This window comes from Hemitrygon akajei, chromosome 6 (genome assembly GCF_048418815.1).
Source record: "Hemitrygon akajei chromosome 6, sHemAka1.3, whole genome shotgun sequence".
Taxonomy (NCBI): Eukaryota; Metazoa; Chordata; class Chondrichthyes; order Myliobatiformes; family Dasyatidae; genus Hemitrygon; species Hemitrygon akajei.
Window position 1 is genome coordinate 6,929,247 of NC_133129.1, and position 23,200 is coordinate 6,952,446.

Genomic DNA, 23,200 nt, shown 5'->3' on the forward strand with positions numbered 1-23,200 from the left:
TAGTACCTGGAAAAGACATGCAAACAAGCTTTTGGACAATTTATCAAGTGCCAGTTAGTAGATAGCTGGTCCTGTAATGAAAATACACCACCATAGCAAATACATGTTGTATTTGGAGAGTTTGATAGAATGTTGATTGGTCAGGGCATAAAGAGATATGGGGGGAAGGCAGAAGATTGGGGCTGAGAGGAATAATAAATAGATCAGCCATGATGAAATGCTGGAACAGTCTTGATAGGCCAAATGGCCTAATTCTGCTACTCTTTGTTATGGTCTTAAGGTTGGAGCTTTATCAGAAACCGTTAGTTTGTTTATGGAAGATAGATTCCAAATGATTAATTTTTTTCAGTTTGTTTAGTCAAAATCTTAAGGTGTTAATTTTAACAGATTGATGCCTAAATTTTAATGTTCTTCTATACTTAATTTAATAAAGATTCCTTGGCAATGATAATTGATTGATGTGTTAAACTGGTGCCATACATTCACAATGGAGAGGAGTGATGAAACCATCTCCATATGAACTGAATGGTCACTTCTAACTATACTGACATGGGCAGTGAATTTGTTACATTTAGATTGGCACGAACTAGTGCCCAACATCTTCAGTACAGGTACTTCTACAATGTGACAGTTATGTTCTGAAGAAACCTCGTTTTACAAAAAATGTTGTTTTGAAAACAATTTTGTCAATGGGGGAAAGTGGGGTGAAGGACTAGACATTTTTAGACATTTTTTCTGTAGGATTTTCTGAAGTTTTTTAAATTGCTATGTTTATTTTGATATTGGAACCTGTAAATATTAAAGGCCATATGTTGCCTAGTTCGGTGGAGTATTGTTACACGCATCAGTAGAAACGATTTCCAAAGTAACTTAAGTGGCCTCCCACGGTGAAAGCAGCAGTTTTGTTCTTAAACAAAGCTGCCAGATTACTATGGGGCTGTTTCCCAATTAAAGTCATGTTTTAACCAATTCTGCCCACCTGACATAATAGTGCTTTGTGTTTTATCTAATTCACATTGTGGAAACAGGCATTATAGCAAAACGACCTGTATTCATTTGTAATTAAGATATTTGATATCAGCTGAGGTAAGGTAAAGAAATATCATCATTACTCCTCTATTTAGGCATTTTTCCAGCAAGCACTGCATTAGGCATTATAAGTCAGGTTATTTGTATACAACATTGTTTAACAGGATTATTTCTTTTGCCCTGCATGGTTATCATTGACTTCAAAATGGTGGTGTTGATCAGCATTTATGACTTAACAGTTCAGTTCACTTTTTCCTCTTTTTGCAGCTTCCAACAGATAAGATGGTAAAGGTGCTAAGTATCTTGGAAAAGAACATACAGGATGGGGCCAAACTTTCCACTTTGTTCAACCATGTAAGTTTTAAAGCCTATTTGTGGTTGTGTTTAGCCAGCGTTCATGTAAGGTAAAGTAATAATGATACTGAACTTAAATATTCCGATGTTGTGATTTAAATTTTCATCTGTTTTGGAATTGAAAATGCATGACTATTGTAAAAAAAAATCAGTTGTTTCATTTCATGGAATAGCATTTGGCTATCTACACCAAAACTTCTGAAGTATATTATTGAGCCTTAATGACCTATGGTTGCCTAAGTAATTGTAAACACTTGCTACCCATTGGATCAAGTCACTATGGCTAAAGATGGTCCCATCAGTCCAATAAGGTAGTACTTGTTGAGTTCTAATATTCCTAATGTTTGGCACAGCATTGTGGGCTGAAGGACCTGTGTTGTGTTGAAAGTTTTCTGTGTTTTCTATGTTTCTATATTTTTAAATTTTTAGTCGTAGTCACTGACAGGTGAATAGAAGAACTAAATGAGGTCATTAGTAAAATAGGAATCTGCTGAGAGCTGCTGCCTAAACTGCTGAGCATCTCCAGTATTTTCTGTATTAATTTCAAATTTCCATATATTCATTTCTTTTCACTTCTTTGAAAGATGTCAGCAAAATAGGAGGTAGATGGTTAAACATTGGTGAAGGAGAGTGCTGAAACTTCTGGCAAAGTTAAGGTAGTTAAATCAAAATCAGGCTGAGGTGCAATGTGGTTGCTGAGAACAGGAAGATTAGAAATTTTGAAAATGCTGTTTGTATTCTTGTAATCTTCCCTGGACATGAGGCCAGTGCCAATTGACTGGAGAAATGTAAAACATATTGTCTGGAAACCACTCTTACCCTTGTGTAGAAGCTGCTAGAAACATGACCAGTGACAATTGAGTAATAATGTGAACAAGTATGGAATAGTAAAGGAAAGCTGGTCCAGACCTTTTTAAAAGTTAATCCTCCTGACAGTGGATTTATGATGAGTTCAGAGGAGACAAAAGAGTTAATTTCAGTGTTATGCATGTGAGTGAGCTTCAAGGATTTGTGAGCAAAAGGGTGTGGGGGAGGTTAAGGTGTGGTAGTGCAGAAACAGACGAGGCATTATAGATCTAAAACTGGTTCAGGGACAGAAAATGAAAAAGTATTGTAATATTTTGTTTCGCCTAGCAGTAAGGTAATATACAAGTACCTAAGAAGGTAGGGGTTAGGCCATTTGGCTCTCATTTGACAAGATCTTCTACCTCAGACACTAGTTTCTAATGTAGGGTGCTGACCCAAAATGTTGACCATCCCCCTGCATCTGCGAATGTTGTTCCTCCAGCAGTTTGTTTCTGACACCAATTTTCTATCTAGTTCTTAGATTCATCTGTTTTGAATGACATCAATGTCTGGGCCTCCACATTCCTCTAGGAAAAAATACAAAGGTCCATCTCTTTTTGAGTATTGAAATAAAATAATATTCCGCATAATTATATGTAATGGTACATTCCCCAAGAGTTAGTACCTTGACCACCATTACAAAAATTATTTGAGCAGGCCACAGTCCGAGGAACTTTCTGTAAGATGGCAGTGCATGTGAATGCAAGGTGCTTTTCTCTTTGTAAAATTTATTTTTTATGAGCTAAAGACCATTCTACTCCAAGAACATCGGGTACTGCTGGGCTACTCCATCAGTGACCTGCTTATTGTTAGGAGTAGATGGACTGGTGTCAGTGCATCCGGCCAAGGCTAAGATGGTGGAAAAGGAGTTGGCTAACGTGTTGAAGCATGCCGGGCCCAGGATAGTGGAGAGGGAGCCCATCGGGATGTCAGTTTGTGTACAGGGGAGCTGACTTGGATGCAGACCATGTTGCTGCCTGCTACTCAGAAGCATCAGAGTTGATGTGGTATAACTGTGGGAGATTGTCTCGGACTTTTAACTTGCGATCGCAAAATTTCTGTTGGATAGTGATAATGTAAGTTGCTGTTATCCTTGTCTGGTGGAGGGACAGTCGACATGGGAGTTTTGTAGCCTCAATTGTAATGAGAACTAGGCCACAAGCCTCAGGCTTGCCTGCTGCTGTAGTCCAGGTGAATGACATGGCAGCGCTACAGTGGGTTGAACTCAGCTAGGGTTTAGCCTCACCCGTCAGTGCTGTCCTGTGTTTGAATGGAGGAATGATAGGCTGGATTGTGCATGTCTGTACATTGCCAAGTGTCTGTACCATCGATTGCCAAACATTGTTGCTCAGGGTCTTGGACTATATATTTTTTTCCTGAATAAATTTGTTGCTCGCTCTTTTTGTTTGAATGTTTGCTTACTATTTTTGATTGTTTTGCACCTTGGCCCCTGAGGAACACTGTCTCATTCAACTGTATCTATGTATGGCTTAAATGATAATTAAACTCAAGTTGATTTGATAAAGGTGACTGAAGAGGCAGCTCCAATGAAAACAATCAAATATTCCCGTTTCAAACTGCTACAGCTGAGAACCACAACTGTATTTGAGGTCTGTACAGTTAGTAACAATATTTTAATGCTTTTAAACAATCTATTGCTGCTCAAAACTGAAAATAGATTGACTGAGTCCGGCAGACTATCTCCTTAAGATGGCGGTGGAAACGAGGTTGTTGCGACTTCCAATACCATCTATCTTACGTCGTGGTTTTTTTTTTGAAATAACCAGGAGACGCAGAAGATTCTTCGAGAAGTTTAAGCTTTTATTTGCAAACAAAAGCTGAGACAATTAATGAGCATGTCACTAATTGCCCGCCGAGCCTAGTACACAGTATTCTTTATAGTACTTTCTTATCTCAGTTACATTTGCATACCCTCTTATCACCAGCACATTAGCTTGTCGATTCGCCAACAGTATTTTTTTTGATCAATAGCTTATTTGTTCTAGTCTACTCCTTGGAACACGTGTCCCGCTTCCCGGCTTTGACTGGTCCCCATACCATCACACCACTCCATAGCCCATACTTGCTCTAGTCTACTCCCTGGAACACATGTCCCCCTTCCCAGCCTTGACTGGTCCCCATACCATCACACCACTCCACGATCCCGTCTACCACCGTTATCTCTACATGCTTACTTTCACTGTTAGCTACATTCTTAAGGCACTGATGCATTCAATAGTACAGAGACAATACAGAGATTACATTCTGGCTAATAAGCTGGATACATAGTAAATAGCAATCACAAGGCTGGCCATATAGTTCTGGCCACACAGCAACCGATGCAACTTTATTCTCCAATACTTACTGACAAACATAGTCTCTGGTAAATAAAATTAAAGACCTCAGAGCACGGTGATGTGCCAGAGGGACATTAAAAGATGTTGCGTTTTTGTTTCACAGAATCTTGGTTAACCCCTTGCATTCCAGACTCTGCAATTCAGATTGATGGTTCACAATACACTGCTAAGATAGGACTGTTGAGTCTTTTAAAGCTAAAGGGAGTTGGGCGTGGGGGTTGCTTCATGATCAGTTCATCATGTAGAACGTGGCAGAGCTGTACCAGTCCTATTCATCAGCTCTGGAACACCTCATGATCAAGTGCTGGCTATTTTATCTGCTGCAGGAGATTTCAGTGATTCCACCTCAGGCCAATGTGAAACAGGCTTCAGATGATCTGAGGGATGTAATCAACAGGCATGAAACAATATGCTCTTCCCATAATTTTGGGGGGGGGGGGGTTGAATTAGGGCCAGCTTAAATAATTATCAATAAATCACTTGTAGTACCAGAGGAAACAGTACACTGGACCACTGTTACATCACCATCCAGAGTGCTTACTGTGCTATTCCACACCTCCCTTTGGAAAGTCTGATCAACTGACTGTACTTAAACCCTGAGTACGGGCATAGACTGAAGATAGCAGCACCAGTAATGAGGGCCAAGATGGTACGAACAAGGAAGGCCCTGGTGGACTTACAGTTCTGCTTTGAATTTATGGACTAGACTATATTCAGGGATTCATTTTCAAGTCTGGATGAGTATGCCACTGTTGTCACTGACTTCATCAAAACCTGTGTAGATGGATGAGTGCCTATGAAAACTTACTATACATACCCGAATCAAAAGGTGAACCATAGGTTCATAGTCTGCTGAAGGCTAGATCTGTGGCATTCAAGTCTAGCAACGCAGGTCTGTGCAAGAAAACCAGGCCATGGATCACCTGGATAATATGAATACCCATGTCAGGATGCTGCTTATTGAGTCTAGCTCACCATTGAACACCACCATTCTTGCAGCGCTGATCAAAAAGCTACAGAGCCTTGGCCTTTGTACTTCCCTCTGCAACTGGATCGTTGACTATCTACCTAACCGGAAAACCACAATCTGTGCGGATAGGTAATAACATCTCCGCCTCACTGATAATCAACACTGGCGCGCCCCAGGTAGCTCATTGCTTTACTTTCTTTGTACCCATGACTGCGGCTAGGGATAGCTCAAATGCCATCTATAAATTTGCTGTTGATACTTCCATTGTTGGCAGAATCTCAGATGGTGGTGAGAGGGCACACTGAAGCAAGATATACCAGTTGAGTGGTATCACAGCAACAACCTTGCACTCAGTGTTAGTAAGACCAAAGAGCTGATTGTGAACTTCAGAAAGAGTAAGATGAGGGAGCACAAACTAATCCTCATAGTGAGATCAGAAATGGAGAGAGTGAGCAATTTCAAGTTTCTGGATGTCAATATCTGGGGACCTAACCTGGTCCCAACATATCGACGCAGCTATAAAGAAGACACAACAGCAGCTATATTTCATTAGGAGTTTGAGGTGATTTGGTTTATCATGTAAAACATTAAAAATTCTACAAATGTACTGTGGAGATCATTCTAACTGGCAGAAGTTTCTTGATACATAAAGGGTAAAAGAGAGGTAAGAATGTATATTGGACAGCTGGAATACGATGCTGGAGAAGCAGGTAGGAAGTGGCGGACAGACTGAGTATCTTGCATCAGTATTTGAATAGCTCAGACTCAGCAGAAAGCAGCTGATTGGGCAATCGAGGTCAGGTGACCAAGCAATTTGAAAAGCTCAAACAAATAAATAGAGGGGTAACTCAAGTGGAGCGGCCAGTGAGTGATTGGGCCAGTGAAGGAGTAGAGCTTTGGGGCTTTGACTCGAGAGGCTTCAACGAGAAGAGGCGGAGGACGAACTTGTTCCCAGTTAGTCTTTACAATGCCTCCTGAGACGGTGATGTGCCTCTCCTATGAGATGTGGCAGTCTTGGGGGAACTCCCCTCTCCCTCAGAGTCACATCTGCCAGAAGTGCATGCGGCTGGGTGATCTGGAAGACCATGTGAGGAATCTGGAGCAGCAGCTGGATGACCTTCGACTCATAAGGGAGAATGAGGCAGTCATAGATGAGAGCTACAGGGAGGTAGTCACACCTAGGCTGCCGAAAGCAGGTCGTTGGATGACAGTCAGAGGTTGTAGGCGAAGTTGAGTAGACAGGTAGTGCAGAACACCCCTGTAGTCATTCCCCTGAATAATAAGTTTACCGTCCTGGATACTGTTGGCGAGGATGACCGACCAGGTATGAGCCACTGTGGCAGGGCCTCTGGCACTGAGTCTGACCCTGTGGTGCAGAAGGGTAGGACGGAGAAGAGGAGAACTGCCGTCATTGGAGACTCAATAGTCAGGGGAGCAGACAGGAGATTTGCAGACGTGAGAAGGACACCCACATGGTTTGTTGCCTCCCAGGTGTCAGGGTCCGGGATGTCTCTGACCGGGTGCATGACATCCTGGTACGAGAGGGAACGCAACCAGAAGTCCTGATACATGTTGGTACCAATGACATAGGCAGGAAGAGGGGTGAGGTCCTGAAGTGTGAGTTTCGGGAACTAGGCAGAAGGCTAAAAACAGGACCTCTAGGGTGGCGTTCTCAGGATTGCTGCCAGTGCTACGTGATAGTGATGGTAAGAATTGGAGGAGATGGCAGTTGAATGCGTGGCTGAGGAGTTGGTGCAAGGGGCAGGGTTTTACACTTGTCCAAGTTGAATTCTATTTGCCATTCATTGGTCCTCTTCCCTGGTTCATGTTGATCCACTTGTAATCTTAGATACTAATTTTGATGTCATCAGTAAACAACATTAGCCATCCTCCACTCTTCTGAAAACTCAACCATCAATATCCCTTGTCAGCCAGATACCCACGTTAGGGTTGAGGTCTTGGCACATTTCCCTCCATCATTTTACAGCTCTGCCTCATCCTGCCATCTTTGCCCTTAACTTTAGCAGAAATCACGCTGTCTTTAAACTCCACCAGTCTCAATGTCTACTCTGCTCATGCCTATTACTTTGTAAATGTCCAGTTATTATAGTCTTCACCATGTCTTTCATGTTGCCTGGATTAGAAAACATGTCCTATGAGAAAAGGTTGAGTGAGCTAGGGCAATTCTCTTTGGAGCAATGGAGGTAAAGAGGCAACTTGATAGAGGTGTATAAGAAGATAAGAGGCATAGATAGAATGGACAGCCAAATGTTGGAGAAAAGTACAGGTGTATGTCAGAGAGGTTTCTTATACAGAGTGGTAAGTGCTGTGGCACATACTGCCAGGGTGGTGGTAGAGGCAGATGCATTATGGACATTTAAGAACTCTAAAATAGACACTTGGATGAAAGAAAAATGAAGGAATATGTGAGAAGGAAGGGTTCAATTGATCTTGGAGTAGGTTGAAAGGTCGGTATAACATTGTGGTCGAAGGGCAAGTACTGTGACATAATGTTCTATGCTCCCTGTTCTATTACTTTGCTTTGCATGACATTGATAGTTCCTTGTGCTCTCTCTCACTCTTTGCCTACAAGAGGTAGAGAGGTCACATAGCCTGTTCGGCACGTTGTGGGAACATAAGAAATAGGAGCAGGAGTAGGCCATCCGGCCCATCGAGCCTGCCCCGCCATTCAATTAGATCATGGCTGATCTGTCTGTAAACTCAGCTTCATCTACCTGCCTTTCTCGCATAACTCTTAATTCCCTTACTATGTAAAAACCTACCTAACTGTTTCTTAAATATATTTAGTGAAGAAACCTCAACTGCTTCCCTGGGCAGAGAATTCTACAGATTCACCATTCTCTGGGAAAAACAGTTCCTCCTCATCTCTGTTCTAAATCTTCACCCTTGAGTCTTGAGGCAATGTCCCCTAGTTCTAGTCTCACCTACCAATGGGAACAACTTTCCTACTTCTGTCTTATCTATCCCTCATACCCTTTGATGCCCTGGCTAATCAAGAACCTATCTGTCTTTGCCTTAAATACACCCAATGACTTGTCCTCCACAGCCACTCGTGGCAACAAATTCCACAGATTTACCACCCTCTGACTAAAGTAATTTCTCTGCATCTCAGTTCTAAAAGGACATCCTTCAATCCTGAAATTGTGCCCTCTTGACTTGGACTCCCCTTCCATAACTTTGAAATAACTTTGCCATATCTAATTTGTTCAGGCCTTTTAACATTCAGAATGTTTCTATGAGATCCCCCCTCATTCTCCTGAATTCCAGGAAATACAGCCCAAGAGCTGCCAGAAGTTCCTCACATGTAACCCTTTCATTCCTGAAATGATTCTCGTGAATCTTCTCTGAACCCTCTCCAATGTCAGTATATCCTTTCTAAAATAAGGAGCCCAAAACTGCACACAATACTCCAAGTGCGGTCTCACGATTGCCTTATAGAGCCTCAACATCACATCCTTGCGCTTAGATTCTATACCTCTAGAAATGAATGCCAACATTGCATTCACCTTCTTCACAACTGGCTCAACCTGGAGGTTAACCTTTAGGGTACCTTGCACAAGGACTCCCAAGTCCCTTTGCACCTCTGCATTTTGAATTCTGTCCCCATCTAAATAATAGTCTTCCTGTTTATTTCTTCCACTAAAATGCATGACCATACACTTTTCAACATTGTATTTCATTTGCCACTTCTTTGCCCATTCCCCTAAACTATCCAAGTCTCTCTGCAGGCTCTCTGTTTCCTCAACATTACCCGCTCCTCCACCTATCTTTGTATCATTGGCAAATTTAGCCACAAAACCATTAATACTGTAGGCCAAATCATTGACATACATCATAAAAAGCAGTGGTCTGAACACTGACCCCTGTGGGACACTGCTGGTAACCAGCAGCTAGCCAGAATTGGATCCCTTTATTCCCACTCTCTGCTTTCTGCCAACCAACCAATGCTCTACCCACGCTAGTAACTTCCCTGTAATTCCCTGTGCTGTTATCTTGCTAAGCAGCCTCATGTGCGGCACCTTGTCAAAGGCCTTCTGAAAATCAAGTACACCACCTCTACTGTATCTGCTTTCTCTACCCTGCTTGTAATTTCATCAAAGAATTGCAGTAGGTTTGTCAGGCAAGATTTTCCTTTTAGGAAACCATCCTGGCTTTGGCCTATCTTGTTGTGCCTCCAGGTACTCCGTAATCTCATCTCCAACAATGGATTCCAATGACTTTCCAACCACTGATGTCAGGTTAACAGGTCTGTAGTTTCCTTTCTGATATAAAGCATAAATCTCCTGAGCATAAATTTCTTCTGCCCCCTTGTCCAGCATGACAATGTCTTACCTATAACAAGGTGTCACAGTACTGTAAATGTGGCTTCACCAACGACTTGTGTAAACACATTGCCCTGACTGATGAAGGCTAGCATGCTAAACATCATCTTCACCACCCTGTCTCCTTGTGCAGCCATCTTCAACGAACTGTGCTCTTGTACTCCCATATTCCTCTGATCCCACCACACATGTTAGTGCCCTGCTGTTTACTGTATAGGATCTACCCTGGTTTGAATGTCCAGACTGCATCAGCTCACAGTTATTAAGTTGAAATCCATTTGTCATTCCTCAGCATATCTCCTTAACTGATCAAGATCTCTTTGCAATTTATTGTAACTTGCTGCTCACTATAAACAAGATCCCACAGCTTGAGTCTCAAGGATTTGTAAGCAGAGCATCCACCATCTCTCAACTATATACAGTCATTTGAGGATTCAAATTTCACTGGCCACAAAATGGCACATGCTTAATTGAAAGGCACACCACAATATTTTTTGTGTTTTTGCCTCTTTACATTCACTTTTCATTTTTATATGATGGATGATGGCGACCAAATGGTTAAATTACTGGAGTAGTAATCAGACGTCTGGATGTAGAGGCCAAGTTCAATTTTACCATGGCAGTAATGGAATTTACTGAAATTCATAAATAAAAATCAGCACACTAAAGTACTCATGACCTTAAAATCTACAGTTTGTCAATAAAGGCTGGCATTGTCAGCAATATCCAAAGCTCAAAAACTTAATTAAAACAAAATGCAAATCAACTTGCCATTCATAACTACAAAATATTCTGCAGATGCTGAAAACCTTTTCCTCCTTCCCCTCCCCATCTTCTTATTCTGACTTTTTCTTTCCTTTGCATTCTTGATGAAGGGTTTTGGCCCAAAATGTCAGCTGTTTATTCCCCTCCATAGATGCTACCTGACTTGCTGAGTTCTTACAGCATTTTTGTGTATGCTTCTCAATTTGTCTTTCATATCAAGACTTACCTCTTCCTGATCTAATTTTCATCACAACTGACACTAATAATCCAAATCAATAACATTCTAGATCCCATTTATTCCTTTTCTTCTCCTCACCTGCATGTCAGAGGGGCTCCTCTGGTGCCCCTCCTTCCCTTTCTTTCCTCTCAGCTACCATCTTCAGCCCTTTGCCTTCTGTGCCTATCAGCTCCCAGCTTCTCACTTCATCCCCTTCCCCACCCTCCCCCACCTACCCCTGTAGCTAGCACCTACCAGCTTGTACTCCTTCCCCTATCCCCACCTTATTTTGGCTTCTTCCCCCTTCCCTTCCAGCCCTGATGAAGGGCCCAAAAGATCGACTTTATTCCTCTCCGTAGATGTTGCCTGACTTGCTGAGGCTGCATCCGCAGAATGTTTTGCACTAATAATCCAAATACCGAGTCTCAGTGACCTAATATCTTCAGGTTAATTTTCAGGGATAATTTCCCATTATTGGGGCATTGAATGATTTGGATTGTGTACAAATTACAATTTCTATGTACATTTCTGGAACCTGCAATCCCTTTGTCTAGTGTTCCATCTACTGTCAGTTTTTGGAATTGCACCATTAATTTATTGAGATTGTTCAGAACGTAAAACAGTTCAGCACAAGAACAGGCCCTTTGGGCCACAATGTTGTGCTGAGATAATTAAACACCTAGCTAAGCTACATCCTTCTCCCTACACAAGGTCCATGTTCCTCCATTCTCTGCATATTCATTCATGTGCTTGTCTAGAACAAATCTATTGAATTTGCCAGCACCACCAACATAGGCAGTGCATTCCAGACACCCACCACTCTCTGTAGTAAAAAAACAAATACTTTACTCTTGCATCTCCTTTGAACTTACCCCATCCTTTAAATGTATATTCTCAGGTATTAGACATTTCAACCCTTGTCGATGCAGGCTCTCTTTTCAATCTCTGCCTCTCATAATCTTACAAACTTCCAAGAAATGCTCTGCTGCTCCAGAGAAAGTAATCCAAGTCAAACTTTCCTTATACTATATCCAAGTTGCATTGTGGTAAACCTCTTCTGTGCTCGCTCTGAAACATCCACATCCCTCCTGCAATGGGGTGGCCAGAATTGAATGCAATACTCAAGAGACAGCCTAAAAGTAGTTCTATAAAGCTGCAGCTAAGTCTCCTGGCTCTTCTACTTAATGCCTTAGCTAATAAAGGCAACCTCTGCCATACACTTTCTTTGCTATCCTATCTTTTTAGGCAGTAATCCTCAGGGAACTACGTACTTGGACCCCAGGATCCCTCCGTACATCAATGCTGTTAAGGGTCCTGCCATTATCAGAGTACTTTCCCATTACCTTTGATCTCCCAAAGTGCAACACCTCACACTTGGCCAGATTAATTTCTGCCTGCCATTTCTACACCCATAACTACAAATGATCTATACCCTGTTGTATTCTTTGACAATCTTGTGCACTATCAACAATGCCACCAATCTCTGTATTGTCTGAAAATTTAACTCATCCATTCACATTTTCATCCAAGTATTTATCTAAATCACAATGAGCAGAGGTCCCTGTGCAGATCTCTGCAGAACACCAGCGGTCACAGACCTCCAGCCAGAATAATTTCTAACCCCCTAAGTTCTGTCATCAACTGCCCTCTGTTCTATGGGCAAGCTAGTCACATATTCTAACAGCCAGGTCACCCTAAATCCTATGCATCTCAATCTTATGGAGTTTCCTGATGAAGGGTTTTGGCCCGAAATGTCGTCACTACCACCTCCCATAGATGCTGTCTGGCCTGCTGAGTTCTGCCAGCATTTTGTGTTTTTACCCATTAGTTTCAAGATATTATGGAGAAGGATAGGACAGATCCTTGGGTTGAGATTCTAAATTGGAGGAAGGTGTGGATCAGGATGTTGTTTTCCGACAAAGAAAATAGTAGTTTAAATCAAAATTCACAATGCATCTGAAAGCCTGTAAATGTCATGGCTCATTGTAGTGATTTATGATCAGAACTCAGTTGTCTACTGAGTAGAATTCTGAGACGAAGGAGGATCAGCATTTGAGCGATTTATTATTTTTCAGGACAATGAAACAGAAGATGAAGAGAAGCTTTGGCGAGAACTCATCATGGAGCGAGTAACAAAGTCCGCTGACGCTTGCCTGACTGCGCTGAATATTATGACTTCACCCAACATGTCTAAAGCTGTATATATTGATGATGTGATTGAGAGGGTGATCCAATTCACCAAGTTCCATCTGCAAAACACATTGTACCCACAGTATGATCCCGTCTACAGGGTCGACACCCATGGATCAGGTCTGTGACATCTTTTTTAACGCTGCTTCATCAGTCAGCTACTTGACAAAAAGTAGGAGATAATGAGGTTTCAGCAACATTTCACAATTGTAGTAACATTAAAATCAAAATGTGGTGCTAGAAAGTATGTGAACCCTTTAAAACTCTCTATTTCTGCATAAATATGACCTAAAATGTGATCAGATCTTCACATAAGTCCTAAAACTAGATAGAGAACCCAATTAAATAAATAACACAAAAAAATTATAGTTCATTTACTTATTGAGAAAAATTATCTAATACATGTATTTGTTGGAATAATTATGTGAACCTCTAGGATTATTAGTTTATTTAAAGGGGAAATTATAGTCAGGTGTTTGAATCAATGGGACGACAATCAGATGTGAGTGTGGGAGACCCTGCCCTATTTAAAGAACATAAACCTGGGTCTTCACCACTCAAGTATTTGGAAGTGTGCCTTGCCTCTATCAGAGGAGATTTCTGAGGACCTCAGAAAAAGTTATTGATGCTCACCAGGCTGGAAAAGGATACAAAACAGTTTCAAAAGAGTTTGGGCTCCACCAATCCACATTTAGGCAGATGCTGTACAAATGAAGGAAATTCAAAACCGTTGGCAACACTGGTTATCGACCACTAGGAGTGGTTGGCCAACAAAAATCACTCCAAGAGCAAGGCTTGTAATATTCCAGGAGGTCACAAAGAACCCTAGGGTTACATAAACAGCTACAGGCCTCTCTTGCATTGGCTAATGTCAGTGCTCATGAGTCTACCATCAGGCAACCGCTGAACAATGGTGTGCATGGCAGGTCTGCAAGGACAAAGCCACTACTGTCTCAAGAAGAAGATTGCCCATGTAAAGTTTGTTAAAGACCACATGGATAAGCCAGAAGGCTGTTGGAATAATGGTCTGTGGACAGATGAATCCAAAATAGAACTTTTTGGCTTAAATGAGAAGGGTTATGTTTGGTGAAAAGCGAACGCTGCATTCCAACATAAGAACCTCATTCCATCTATGAAACACGGTAGTGGCAGTGTTATGGTTTGGCCCTGCTTTGCTGCCTCAGGACCAGGATGGCCTGCCATCATTGATGGAACTATGAATTCTGATTTGTACCAGCAAATTCTGCAGAAAAATGTCAGGGTATCCGTCCATGAACTGAAGATCATGAGAAAGAGAACCATGCAGCAAGACAACGACTCTAAACACAAGTCAGTCTACCAAATATGGCAAATAAGAAGAAATTTCACGTTTTGGAATGGTCGAGTCAAAGTCCTGACCTTAATCCTAAAGAAATGCTATGGAAGGACCTGAAGCAAGCAGTTCATGCAAGGAAGCCCACCAACCTCCCAGAGTTGAAACAGTTTTGTAAGGAGGAATGGCCTAAAATTCCTCCAAGCCTATGTGTAGGACTGATCAACGTCTCTGGAAATGTCTGGTTGAAGTAATTGCTGTACAAGGAAGTCACATGGTTGCCAAAAGCAAAGGTTCACATACTTTATCCAACAAATAAATGTAATATTGGATCTGTTTATTTTTGCATTATTTTGGTCATTTATGCAGAAACAGAGAAAATTCTAAAGGGTTCACAAATTTTCCAGCACCACTATACCTTTTAAAAGATGATTACTTTCTATTGATGAAGAATAGAAGCACAGGTTGTTAGGTTTTTAATTTGTTGTGCCATTGTTATCGGGTGGGAGTGTTGCAGTCTATACCTAAACACAGTTATGCAGAACCCACCATTTCCATGCTAATCATAAAGCAGCCATGTAACCTGGTCTGGGAACACACTGTGACTTTTAGAACGAAGTGTCATCACGATACAGTAATATAGCACATAAGCAATCCCTTTAGCCCACCAGTTCAAAACCAGCCATCAGATATGCAGTTACAATAATACTGTTGTATTCTCCCCACAGTCCCATTAATTCCCACTCCCACCCTTCACTCCCCACCACTATCTGTACACAATTGGAAATTAACTAACCAACAAGAGCACATTTAGGACATGTGAGGAAATCAGAACATCCAGAGGAAACCTATGCATTTACAGGGAGAACTTGCAAGCACAGATACCACCAGTGGATTGGATTGAACATACTCTCCTTAATTGTGAGGCAGCAGCTCTACTAGCTGTGTTACTTATAAAATGTTGTCGTCGTCCTGCCAGCCTGTGCTTCTGTTCATTGCTCATTAATTGAACTTTTGACAACTTGCACTTGTTTCTCAATGACATTTTATTTACTTGTGCATGATGATAGTTCAGCCCCATCACTAAATTGCTCTAAAACTTAAGCTCATAATTGTCATTTTATGCAATTATCGACCAATTGAAAACTAGTGTAGTTTTTAATCACAAACATGGAAAATCTGCAGTTGCTTGGAATTCCAGCATTAGACACAAAATGCTGGAGGAACTCAGCAGGCCAGGTAGCATCTGTGGAAAAAAGTAAACAATTGATGTTTCCAGTTGAGATTCTTCAGCAGGTCGGGGGAAAAAAGTTGAGAAGTCAGAGTGAGGAGGTAGGGGAGGTGAGGAAGAACTACTAAGTGGTAGGTGATATGTGAAACTGGGAGAGTGGGAGGGGTAAAGAAAAGAACTGGGAAATTGATTGGTGGAAGAGTTAAGGGGCTAGAGAAGGTAGAATCTTATAGAGGGTAGAAGACTGGAAGAAAGGGAAGGGGGAGGAGCACCAGAGGGAGGTGATGGGCAGGTAAGGAGGTAAGGTGGGAGAGGGAAACAGGAATGGGGAATGGTGAAGGGGAGGGGGGCAATTACTGGAAGTTTGAGAAATTATTGTTCATGCCATCAGGTTGTAGGCTAACCAGACAGAATATAAGTTGTTGACACTCCAACCTGAGTCTGGCTCATCGCGGTAGTAGAGGAGGCCATGAATTGACATGTTTCTAATCCCTTATTTGCATACATAGAATGGCAATCATGACACGTTCTTCAGTTTTTACTAACCAATAAAACTACACAGCACTCAATCCATTATTTGCCTTTAATCTGATCAAAAGTAGCCAGTTATTGCTTAGTGAAGCTATAGTCCACTTGAAAGGTGCACTTTTCAGTCTTTCATTGGCATCCTTTTCTTGGTATGTTTGGTGTCCTTGGGTCCCATTGTGCAAAGTGAAGCTATGCCACTCAGCACAGTTGATTGCAAAGGTGGTGTGCAGACACTTTCAGATTCCATCCATCTTGCCTATTGGTTTAAACTTATGCAATCTAGCGGGAAAGGTGGATGATTTATTAGTATTATTGTTGATCATCCCATCTATGTCCACCATAAGCTTGTTTCCCTTAATCAAGTCTCCCCCTAGAGTGGCCTCCACATCAAGGAAACCAAACTGAAAAGCTCCAATCCAGTCAACACCCTGGTTCACCTCCTTTGCACCCTGTAAGATTCTTCTGACAACATGACAACCAAAACAATGCATGGTATTCTTAGCTGTGGCCTAACCAATGATTTTTAATGTTGTACCATAACTTCTCAGCTCTTACACTGTACTTCAGTGAGTGAGAGCATATTACTGCCTTCACTATCCCGTGCTGCAATCCATAGACAGCATTAGATTTGTAGACCTCAATATTCCTTGATGTTGTACCATTCATTCTGTATATCATGCCCTCATTAGTCCTCCCAAATTGTATCACCTCACAATTAACAGCATTAAAGCCTTTTGCCATTGCTCTGCCTACCTTACCCCCTCATTGAATCATAGACTCGTACAGCATGGAATCAGGCTCTGGCCCAACTGGTCAATACTGATTAAGATACATATCCAAACTGGTCCCATTTAGAGTCAGAAAATATGACAATACAGAAACAGGCCCTTCTGCCATCTAGACCAGGCCAACTTGATCTACCTGCACCTGGACCATATCCCTCTAAACCCATCCGAGTTATGTACCATCTAAACTTCTCTTAAATGTTACGATTGAATCACATCTACACTTCTGCTGGCAGCTCATTCCACACTTGCATCACCCTCTGAGTAAAGAAATTTCTTCTTACATTCCCCTTAAGTATTTTGCCTTTCAAGTTAAATCTGTGACTGCTATTCTACTGTCGCCCATCCTGAGTTAGAAAAAACCAGCACCAATCCCTGTGGAGCACCACTAATTACAGACCTCCAGTCAGAGAGGCAACCATCTACTACTGCCTTCTGGCTTCTCCTGCTAAGCCAATGTTGAATCCATCCTGAATGACTTTAACCTGCTGGTCCACCCTCCCGCAACAATTCTTGTGAGACGCTTGCTAGGTATTTTTGCTACGATCCATGTAGACAATGTCCACCACCTTCTCTTTATCAAGTTTCTTGGTAAACTCCTCAAAAAAACTTAATAAGATTAGTTAGGGATGAGTGACGGTGCACAAAGTCATGTTGACTATCACTAATCAGGCCCTGTCTTATTCAAATACTTAATATTCTGTCCCTTAGAATACCTTTAAATAATTTACTCAAAACTGATGTCAGGCTCACCGACCAATTTTTTATATTATTTGTGGACTTGTGAATGAAGGATGTATGATTAACATCTTGTTACTGCATGTAACAAGCAGTAAGGGTCCCAGCACAAATCCTTGAGTACACCAATGGTCACAGGCTTCCAATTACAAAAACAACTCTCTTCCATTACCCTCGGCTGTCCATGACAATTTTGAATCATTTTTAGATCTAGATTTTGACACTTTGGATACCATTTGCTCTTACTTCTTGAACCAGACTCCAATTAGGGACCTAGCTGAAAACCTTATTTATGACTGTGTAGACTGCATCAATCACAGTGCTAACTATATTTAATGCACTTTAGTACCTCATTGAAAAATCCATCAAGTTGTTCAGAGAGTTTGCTGTGTTAACAAAATCATACTATCATTAATTATTCCTTGAGATACTAAGTGAAGTTATCTGCCTTATTCTCGCTGTCCTTATTGAATGAAAGTTCCACATTTGTTGCCTTCCAGTTATCAGATATTTCACTTATAGTTATAAAGCTGTACAGTATTGTATAGAAAAAAAGATCATTCAACCCAGCTTGTCCATGCTGCCCACTGCAACAATCTATGCTAATTCCATTTACCTTTTTTTGCCCTGACAATTCAAGTGCTTGTCTAGCTGCTCGGTAAATGTTATGAAAGTATCTGCCTCCATCACCTCCTCAAACTGTACATTCCAGTTCACAACCATTGTATTTATGAATTAAAAACCTCCTCAGATTGCTAAACATGTACCCTTGTCTTAAACACCTCCACAGAGGCGTAAAAGATTTTTACTATCTATACCCCTCATTGTTTTGTATACTTTTTGGTTACATTTGATTTCCCCTACTCCAGGGAAACTTAATCCATACTATCATGTCTTCCTTAGAGTCATGGCAATATCCTGGTGAATCTCCTCTGTACCCCTGGAGTTGCAATCACATTCTTCCTGTAGTGTGGCAGCTATGGCCTAATCTTTCTTCCATGGTCCATTGTCCTCTTCGATCAGATTCTCTTTCTCTTTACCCTTTTACCTCTTTCACCTATCACTAGCCAGCTTGTTACTGCCCACACCTCCTTATTCTGACTTCTGGCTCCTTCCAATCCTTTTGAAGTGTCCTGGCCCAAAACATGGTTTGTTTATTTCACTCCATTGGTTCTGCCTAACTTGCTGAGCTCCTCCAGTATTCTATGTGTGTGACCTTACCAGTGTTTTAACGTGACATTCCAGCTTTTATTGTCAGTGCTACAATTGTGAAGGACAGCATTACATGTCATTTCTTTACCACCCCAGCTAATTGTATTGCCACTTTCCTGGATTTATGAACTTGTACTCCTCTGTTCATAAATTCTTTCTAGGACCCTGCCATTTACTGTGCTGCCCTCTGAACTATACAACCTCTTGCATTTATGAGGATGAAATTCTATCTGCCTTCCCAACTGTTCTACATCATGTTGTAGCCGTAAACAATGCTCCTTGCTACACGTAACACCATCAGTTTTCATGACATCTACAAACAGTAGTAGTACATTCACATCTGAGTCTTTCTGACGATTGAAAAAATCTTGTCAGAGCCCATCAATCTCCTCCCATGGAGACACAGATACCAGAACTCCTGCCTCAGCTCCAACAATGTAGTTTCAAACTCAACATCTTGGCTCATTTGTGCAGTTTACTGGTTTCTTTCAAGTGCTCCATTTTCCTCCTGCTCCCCAAAGATGTTGATGTTGGTATGCTCATTGGCCACTGTATCCTACCCCTAGTGTACGTGGTGGAAATCGATGGGAATGTGGAGACAAGAAGTTACAGAGAAAATTAGTGTGAATAGAAATGTTTAAGGAAATATCAACATGTATGTTGTCAGGTCCTGGGGCATTTTTCCATTTTTATTGATAACATATTCTTGAAGTTTGCAGTATCCATGTCTAAATTCTCCAACAATGCTGTCCTTCTCCTTAGTGAACACTGATGAAAAGTATTCATTGAAAACCTCAGCTTTTTCCTCTGGCTTAAAGCACAGATTGCTCCTTTCATCTCAAATGCTCAATTACATGGTTATGCTTTTGGTTTTCATATATTTATTAATACTTTGCCATCTTCATAATAGCATTTCTATTGTTCACAAAGGTATTTATGCTCCCTTAATTTTTTTTTTCAAATACTAACATTTTTATCTTGTTGGGCTTCCCCTCTTGTTCGTTCTCCATACCAATAGTTCAATAGTTCCATTTATTATCAGAGGATGTACACAATATGCAGCCTGAAATTCTTGCTTCTCGCAGACAATGAAAACAGAATACTCAAAAGAATGAGTGACAGTAAGACATTAGAACCTCCAAAGTCCCTTTCTCACTATCCCCCTCCCCCACTTATTTCAGCAAAAATCATCAGCAGCCACCACTCACCAAGCAATAGCAAAGCCCCCAACAGAGACCATGCTCTGCAGTACAACAAAAACTAATCATTCACCCGACAATTCGACATGCTCTCTCTCCTTACTAAAGGAGCAGAGAGGCGTCACTCAGTGAGAAGGCAGCCAAAAACAAAACAACTCACTGATTACAGTGTTAAAGTCTGTTGAGTCCTTTTATTTGAGATCTCCGAGTTGCAAATTGGCTACAAAGGCTGCCCATCAAGGCCTCTGGTAGCAGATTGTCTGTTCCTGATATTCTGTTTTCTTCTGCAATGCTTCAGTCAGCAACACCAGCCAAGAATCAACTCATTCACAGGGCCACGAAACCTCAGAACCCTGAAGGTGCGCTCATCTTCTAGGCCATGCCCCTGTCGATGTGCCCCAGAAGTGGGTCCCATTGCCACAAAGAACCATAGTTTGAGTGAGGGTGCTGGTCAAGGGCACCGACAGAACCCCATTCACCTTGAAAAGGAAAGAAAGAAGCATTAAATATAGAAATTAAGTTATTTCCGCAGATGAGCTCAGTGACGCTCCTCAATATTTCTTGACACCTGGTGTTTCTTGGACTCCTTCACTTACCTTCAATTTCACCTTTACAGGAACTTGTTGGCCCTGAATGCTGATTATTTCACTTTGAATGATTCTCACTTGTTAAAGATACACTTACCTAGAAGTAGTTGCTCCAGTCTGCATTTGCTCAGTCCTATATTACTGAGTTCTGTATTTTCCAGTCCATCCTTATCTCTTTCCTTACCAACCTTGCCTACAGGGCTTCATTTATCTACGATCTCTATTAATGATTTGGATAGAGAGATTTAAAGGGTTAGCAGGACACAGAGTCTGCAAATCTGAATGTTGAGAAGTTGGTTAATGAAAGTTCTATGAAGTTATCTATGTTAGAAGGAGAATGAAAAAGAGGATTATTATTTATATGGAATACAATAAACTTTTAATTGTGATGGGATCTGAGAGTCCTGTAAGTGTGAGGTTTTTAACTAAGATAGAGAAGTTGAAAGATTATTATCTAAATAAAAAGGATAGCAAATGTTCACTGTACAGAGGGATTTAGGTGTACTCATGTATGAATCATAATGTTGGCAGGCAGAAACAATAAGTGGTTAAATGGACAAATGACATGTTGATCTTTATTGCAGAGGAGTTTAGGAATACAGAAGCTTTTAGGACCTTAAGACATAGCAGAATTAGGCCATCTGGCCCATCGAGTCTACTCCACCGTTCAATCAGGGCTGATCCTTTTTTCTATCTCCTCCTCAACCCCAGTTCCCAGCCTTTTCCCCGTAACTTTTGATGCCATGTCCAATCAATAACAAACTGCTTGATTGTTCTTAGTACAATTTGTTTTTGTTACAAACTGCTGGTGAGACTACACCTGGCATACTGCATACAGTTTGGGTTCCTTTGACAGAATGGAGTAGTACTGGAGAGAGTTCAATGGCAGTATACCAGGCCAAATCCTGATGAGGAAGGTGTTTAACAGAAAGAGGGGTGATCTTAATGAAACTTGAGGGATGCTAAGGGCCACATTAGGATGGGTGTCAAGGTGTTTCCACTTGTGTCGGAGTCTTGAATGAAAGAACACAATTTCAAGGTAAGGGGCTAGTCATTTAAACTGGGGTACATAAAAATTTCTTCTCTCAGAGAGTGGTGAATCTCTACCCCTAAGAGTTGTTGAGGCCTTCTTATTGGAAGTACTAACATTGGACATGGATACATTTTTGAAAGGTTGGGGATTGAGTCATATGAAAATCTGGCACAGAGGAGGAGTTGAGATCAAAGGTTGATAAGCCATGATCATATTGACTGCACTTGAGGCGGCAGTGTGGAGTTGAGGCAGCGGGTGACCTCCTGCCACCACAATTTTTGCTTGTGCATAAGATGGAAAGTTCAGATGCAGCAAATAATTGGGAATGCTGATGAAACATTGTCATTATTAGGAGGGATTGTAAGATAAAGGCAGAGGAATTTGCCAAATGCTGACAAGACTTCGTGCAGACTTAGTCTCCATACTAAAGGGGAAAGTGCTTGCAATGGAGTTGGTGCAAAGAAGGTTCACTGGGTTGATTCCTGATGAGATAAATCAAGTGTATGTAGGTTGTCAATACACTCATTAGGATTTAGAAGAGTGAGTAATCTTAGATTTACTCTGTGAATGGGATGGTCATTGAACATAAAATAGAGATTAACAAATATTTCAACTGCAAGAAAATCTCAGAGTATGGGGACGGAGTGTAAGAGTTTGAGGACCAATAACGGATCAGCCATGATCTTGCTGTATGACAGAGCAGGCTTGAGATTAGATCAGTCCTGCTCTGCCTCTTTCATTCTTTATGTTATATGTCAGGATACTGTGAGGAAAGGCATTTATGGCCAATAATCTCATAGGTATACTCCTTTTGTGATGAATTGCAAATTTTATCATAGAACATGTAACAGCACCAGTAACTTGCATCTGCTTACTTCACAGCAACGTCCAAACACCCGGAGGAGAATCGCTTTCATTCAAGTAAGTGAAGTAACCTAGCATCATCACTGAAGAGACAGTAAAGCATAACATTGTGTTGTTTACATGAACTAAGTGAGTGGGCAAGAGGGTAAATATTTGAGCTCTGGTCCAGTTTAATACTTTGCCTGATATTATGTGTATGATTATGGCGTGCTTTTAATTTTAGTCTTGTGCTGGCTTGGTTTGAGACAAAGGTTTTGTATGTAAACAATGCTGCAAGGTGTAGTAATGTTATTGTTCACCTATTTATCCTGCTTACAAAGCCCATCGTGTTATGCCAGCTCTAAACATTCCAGTCAATTCCTAACTATGACTAATAAAACATGGAATGCTGGCAGAACTCAGCAGGCCAGACAGCATCTATGGGAGGAGGTAATAACGACGTTTCGGGCTGAAACCCTTCATCAGGAGTGAAGTAACATGGGATGGTCGAGGGGGGATAAGAAGTGGGGGGAGGGATAAAGTAGAGAGCTGGGAAGTGATAGGCTGGAGGGAAATAAGCTAGGGGGAAGATGGAGAATTATGGGAAATAAAAGAGAAAGAAAGGTAGGGCTGGGGGGAGAGATTATAGTGAGGGGGGAAA

General features: G+C 41.3%; 1 protein-coding gene across 7 annotated transcripts in view; it reads left to right on the forward strand.

Moving 5' to 3' along the window:
* The window catches only part of LOC140728834 (nipped-B-like protein), a 499,555-nt gene that overhangs the window by 254,522 nt on the left and 221,833 nt on the right, over positions 1-23,200 (forward strand). For all 7 annotated transcript variants that reach the window (XM_073047823.1, XM_073047821.1, XM_073047826.1 and 4 more), the window contains 3 exons: positions 1,297-1,383; positions 12,957-13,191; positions 22,579-22,617. In XM_073047823.1, coding sequence (XP_072903924.1) covers positions 1,297-1,383; positions 12,957-13,191; positions 22,579-22,617 — 361 coding nt within the window. The remainder of the gene's footprint in view (positions 1-1,296; positions 1,384-12,956; positions 13,192-22,578; positions 22,618-23,200) is intronic.